Genomic DNA, 6,000 nt, shown 5'->3' on the forward strand with positions numbered 1-6,000 from the left:
CAACACGGAGACCGAGCATTGATGCTGCCGACTGACTGACTCACGGCTCCGCATGATGAGTGGAGAATGATTTCCGTTTTACACGTTTGATGATAGTGGTTATGATGGTGATGGTTATTATTTATGAAATGATATGTTGTAAATCATAATCATATGAATGCGATGATCGAGATGATAGAACAACACAGGAGAAGGAGAATATAATCATATTATTGTAAAAGCAGCGTTAATAATATTGTATTAGTAATCATGCCATTAGCACTTCCGTTACATCATTGCATCCCAATCGAGGATCATAACATTAATAATATGCTTATTAATAATGTTATATGGCTATATTGCATTCCAGTCATGGTGCTCCTGACAGGATCATAACATTAATAACATGTTTATTAATAATGTTATATGGTTATATTGTCATTCCAGTCATGGTGCTCCTGACAGGATCATAATATTAATAACATGTTTATTAATGACGTTTCATTGTCCTGCCAGTCATGGTGCTACTGATCGTGACGATGTACAGGATCATAACATTAATAACAAGTCTCTTAATAATGTTATATTTTTTCGTTGTCCATCCAGTAGTGATGCTGCTGATTGTGACAATGTACAGGATCATAACATTAATAACGTTCTATTGTCCCTCCAGTCATGGTGCTGCTGATCGTGGTTCAGAACATTAGTAACATTAATATTGTTACATTGTCCCTCCAGTCATGGTGCTGCTGATTGTGAAGATGCACAGGCTCATAACCTTAAGAACATGTTCATTAATAATGTTATGGTTTTATTGTTCATCCAGTCAAGGTGCTGCTGACAGGATCATAACATTAATAACATGTTCACTAATGACGCCATCTTGTTGTATTGTCCCTCCAGTCATGGTGCTGCTGATCGTGACGATGCGCGGCCGCAGGAAGACGCCCCTGATCCTGGAGGAGGAGCGGGACATCAGGGAGAACATTGTGCGCTACGACGACGAGGGGGGCGGCGAGGAGGACACGGAGGCCTTCGACATGGTGGCCCTGCGCAACCTCAACGCCATGCACGCCGACCTGGGCGCCGCCCTGCGCGGCGGCGGCGGCGGCGACCCCAAGGCCCGCCGCGACGTCACCCCGGACACGCCCACCTTCTTCCGCTACCCACCGCCGCAGCAGCAGGCGTCCTCCGGCGGCTCGTCCCGTCGGCCCGCCGCCTTCAAGTCGCTGCCGGACCACGTGGTGTTCCGCGAGTTCATCTGGGACCGGCTGAAGGTGGCGGACGTGGACCCGTCGGCGCCGCCGTACGACTCGCTGCAGACCTACGCCTTCGAGGGGAGCGGCTCGGTGGCCGAGTCGCTGAGCTCGCTGGAGTCGCTGAGCTCGGACTCGGAGCACAGCTACGACTACCTCAGCAACTGGGGCCCGCGCTTCAAGAAGCTGGCCGACCTGTATGGCAACGGAGACGCCGCCGCCGCCGCCGCCAGCAGCGTCAGCGTCTTCTCATAGCCCGAAGAAAAGAAAAAAAAGATGTTTTTAAACTGTTACTGTTTTCTTTGTTTGTTTTTTTTCCACGTCGACGCCGACTCAGAGGAACGTCAGCGACGCTGTTTTATTTATTAGCTGAGGAGGTGAGCGAGTGCTTCGCGGCCGACGAGGCGACGATTTTGATTACAGCTCGACAAACTGTGAACTTAAAAAAAAAGGAACTGGAATGGTGTCAAAAGGTTTTGGCGCGTCTTGCCTCCCTCGCACGCCGGCGTTTCAGAAGTGTGACTCGGTGAGATTCGACACAGACTTCTGAAGAAGAGGACTCCACAGGGGAAGGAACCTTTTTGCTCAAAAGACATTAAAGGCTTGAGATTGGGCTGGGCTCCAGCCACTGTTCAGGGGAGCGATTCAACGGAGAGAGAGAGAAGAGAGAGAGAGAGAGAGAGAGAAGAGAGAGAGAGAGCAGAGAGACAAGTGTTCTTTCATCGGGGTGATGGCCAGAAACCTGGCACTCTTGCATTCCTTGGCCTATCTTACAAAAATAACCCATGGCGTTCTCCTGAATTGAATCTCAGTTCCCCGGCGGCCTGTCGTTTGTCGGTTTGTTTCATTGTTTTTTGCTGAGGGGGCTGCCAGGGGATTAGTGTATCGTTTGGTGTGGGGGAGGGGGGGGGGGGGTTCAAAGACGTTTAATAAAGTATGGAACTAGTTCTTATACTCGGTCATATCTGCTACTAACTGGGGTGTAGGAGTGAAACTTTGTACACAACTTCTCCAAGTTAGCCAGAGTAGCAGCGCTAAGACATGAGCTAGACTACAAATGATGAAGAAGAAGATAAATGGATCGCCTGATGCCTCTTTTTAGGGAGCGGGGCATTGGAAGTACAATCACCTCAAACTCTCCTCACAAAAAAAAAAAAACATTTTTTCAAGATGTTAAAGTGTGATGTTGTTCGAGTTTGTTTTATTCTTCAGCCTTTCTATTGCCATGTCCGATGTATGAGTTCATTAACGATGTAATGAATCCGACTGCAGCCTTTATGGAGTCTGTTGTCCTGTCGGTATCCACCAGAGGAAACGAAAAGATGAAATGGAAGAAATCTTTGCCGAAGATCGTTTTTTTTGTGCTTGGTTTCAAGAATCTTGCGAAGTTTCCTCGAAGATAAAAAAAAAAAGACTGAAGTGACAGTCGTTAGCAGGGTAGTCATCTGAGTAAATCAATTTTGCTTCTGTAGTTTGCGAGTTCAGCCTGTTGTTATTGCAGAGATATCTTCGATCGGGGTCAAAGTTAACAATGCACAGGTTTCGTTATCGATGGTTAACTGTATAATGCTGATATTGTGCAGATATTTTATTTTTATTTCTGCTGAAACAAATGTTACGATTGGATGTCAAAATGTATATCATGTACTATTTATTTTGAGGAGGCAAAATTGTGCTACAAATGTTTCTATCATTTTTGCTGAAAATAAAATGGGCATTTAGTTCCTTAAAAGACCAACCTGGCTTCTTTATACCTGTGACCATTTGAACGATTTTATATTTCACTATTTCAACCCTTCCACTATTCCACTATTAAATTGCCAATGTGTTGTCCTTGTTGCTGTTTTTTTGATTGGATGGGTGTTTTTTTTGTTGTAATAAACAACATTTGTTGAGACTATTTTTTTTTTTATCAGCTCAATTTCAGTTCCATTATCCGTCTATTCACGAAAACCACATTGGGCACAAGAAAACACATATTTTACACATCAAATCACATAAACGTTTGAAAGGTGTACCAAACAATCTCTTCACAAAAGAATGAGAGAGAGCACAGATTAAGATTCGCGGGGTCCAACGGGTGAGAGCAAGGTGATGTGGAGAAGAGGAGGAGGAGGAGCAGGAGGAGGAGGAAGAGGAGTGTGTGATTGTACTTGAAAGGCCCGTTTGGAGATGGAGGCACGGGGCGTGTTGCTCCGTGTGATGAATAGTCCGGCACTCTGCTCTCCTTCTCCACAAAGCTCTCCAGCAAATTAGCTCTCCGGCCCCTCCCGTGGTCAGCTATTGGCACACCGCAGGGACGGATGTCTTTCATGCACGCAAATGTCACACACACACTGCTTCTACGTGCCATCGCCTGCAACATGCACACACTTTTCACGTGCACACGTCTGTCACATGCACACGCATCCCACAAACACCCGCCGTGTATCCATTTAAAATGCCACGTGAACACATGCACGCGTACACGTGTGTGCTACACGCACATACCTGGCACCTATATACACAAACACAGACCCTAGTGCAAACACTATACATGCAGTGTGGAGCGAAACACGGCTATGTTAATAGGAAGAGGGGGAGAGGGGGCCTGTTGACCTATATCTTCCCTGCTAGAGTTTATTTACTGTTAGATGGACGTATTTACAGTGTATTTATACAGTAGGCCTATCTATCCTGCTGTATAGTTGACTGTACATCAGGAGGACGCTGAGTCTGCCCCTAATGTCCAGGGTAGGTCTACCCTACCTGGGGGGATGTGTACACCTGTTTCCGACATAACCAGGGTTGTTTTACATGTTATTCATGATTATGGTAAACCTTACCGCTCTGCAGATGTGATGCAAATGACGTGAAATAATATGTATAAATATATATACTTGCTTTGATGGGTTTGTGTGATTATTTGTTTGTTGGGCTTACTATGTTGCCACAAAAAGGTGTGTTTTTGTGTTTGAGTGTGTGCGTAGATATGTGTTTGTGCAGGTATGTGTGTATGCGTGCGGGTGCGTGTGTTTGTTTGCACGTGAGCCATCCATATAATACTAAATAAACACTTTGGAATGATGCAAGACAAACTCCACTTCTAGCCACAAAGCAACACACTCTGTCTCTTCAGTCGCGTCGTTCACCGATCCAGTGAGGAAGACGAGGGTCCTCCATCGTGGCGACGGCACCCCGACAGGTCTCCGATGAGATGTGATGCGACTGACGCCAGCGCACCTCGCTGTGATGCAATTGGCTGAAATGAGCGCATTGTGTGCGTCTGGGCTCTGGGGGTCGGTAAATAAGCCGTCTCCTCTCAGGTGTTGACTTAGTTGCGGTTGCCTTTGAAGACGACACACGCAGTAACATCTGAGGAGACAAACTATTAGCCGTAGCAGTGGCGCGTTCATTACCATGCTACTCCTGCTAGGCTAGTGCGAAACCACAAAACGAACGGACACGCCGCTGAACTATTGGCCGGGAGTAGCCGGCTCATTACCACGCCGCTCTCACTCGACTGCTCTTGTTTCGAATAGCGGGGACACTAGAAGTGGAACTATTAGGGGTAGCTGCGAGACGGTAGCTAGGAGACGGTAGCTAGGAGACGTAGCTAATGCGACTCGACCGTAGCTAAGCTCTCAATAAACCAAAAGTAATACTGGGTTTAGTTAGCAGCAGTCTCATTATGACACAACTTTAGCTGGGCTGGTGGATGAAAGGAGCGTCACGGCTCTGACTATGAGCCAGGAGAAGCTAGCTCATTAGCATGCTACTCTTCACATTCCGGTGAAGTCAAGGCAGGTGACTCTCGTACGCAGGAGGCCGTTAGTCATCCACAGGCTGTTCAGGAGCACATTTCTTTATAATGGCTGTCTCTTATCTCTCTTATGTCTCTTCATCTCCATTTCTCTCCCGACCACTTATTTACCAGGTATTTATTTATCATTATTGTGACTATTCCCAGGCAGTATATTTGCTTTCAGGCTGAACAATAAAACTCTGATTACCACTTCTCCTCTGCTTGGTACAGATTTATATCGTGATTATTATATACGTCATATACGTGATTATCTAGCATCAGTTTGTTTTACATATCATTTCGTCATTTCCCATTTCAAACAACCAACTGAAAACAACAATGTTAGGAGTAAAGTTCACAAAAGATTGGTTAACTTAAGCCCAAAAAAAGAAAGAAAAAAGGGACGCTTCAACATTAGCTCCCACATCGCTAACGTTGGCCATCTTGCCCGATCTATTAGCCAATCAGAACCATCATCCTCTCCACCTGGCACCTGGGGGTACTTCTGAGCAATCAGGGAGCCCCGCCTTATCAGGGGGCTCAATCCGGCCCCTCGCTTGATTACCCATGTTGGCCCCGGGGCCCCCAGCAGCCACTCAGCCCCGTGTCCTCTCCTCCCTTATCATAACCATGCATCATCAACAAATTGCCCTGACAAAGACGGGCCCCATCTTCCCAACGCCGACTCCGGCAGCGGGGGGAGGAGATTGGGGCCGTGTTCGTCACCGGGCGGCGAGGGGGCTAATGGTGTCTGACCCCCGCGGTGTACTAGAGGAAGGGGGAGGGACAGGGGGGGGGGGGGGGGGCTGGTCTTCGTCTGCAGACACTTGGCCGCGCGCTTGCACACCAGGTGTCAGCCGGTCGGCGGTGGATCCCGCTGGCGTTATTAAGCTCCTAGTGATGAATAATGCACGCGGCCGTGTTTTCATTATCACTCATAATCACCAGATATGGATGAGCTGGAGTGGCTGTGTGTGATTG

At 47.2% G+C, this 6,000-nt stretch overlaps 1 protein-coding gene across 1 annotated transcript in view; it reads left to right on the forward strand.

Annotated features, from left to right (window-relative positions):
* LOC130377651 (cadherin-7-like) overlaps nucleotides 1–1,490 on the forward strand; it is a 33,696-nt gene extending 32,206 nt beyond the window's left edge. The window contains exon 8 of the mRNA XM_056584808.1: nucleotides 883–1,490. Coding sequence (XP_056440783.1) covers nucleotides 883–1,490 — 608 coding nt within the window. The remainder of the gene's footprint in view (nucleotides 1–882) is intronic.
* Nucleotides 1,491–6,000: the final 4,510 nt, after the last annotated feature.

The sequence above is a fragment of the Gadus chalcogrammus genome, chromosome 23 (assembly GCF_026213295.1).
Source record: "Gadus chalcogrammus isolate NIFS_2021 chromosome 23, NIFS_Gcha_1.0, whole genome shotgun sequence".
NCBI classification, from domain to species: Eukaryota; Metazoa; Chordata; class Actinopteri; order Gadiformes; family Gadidae; genus Gadus; species Gadus chalcogrammus.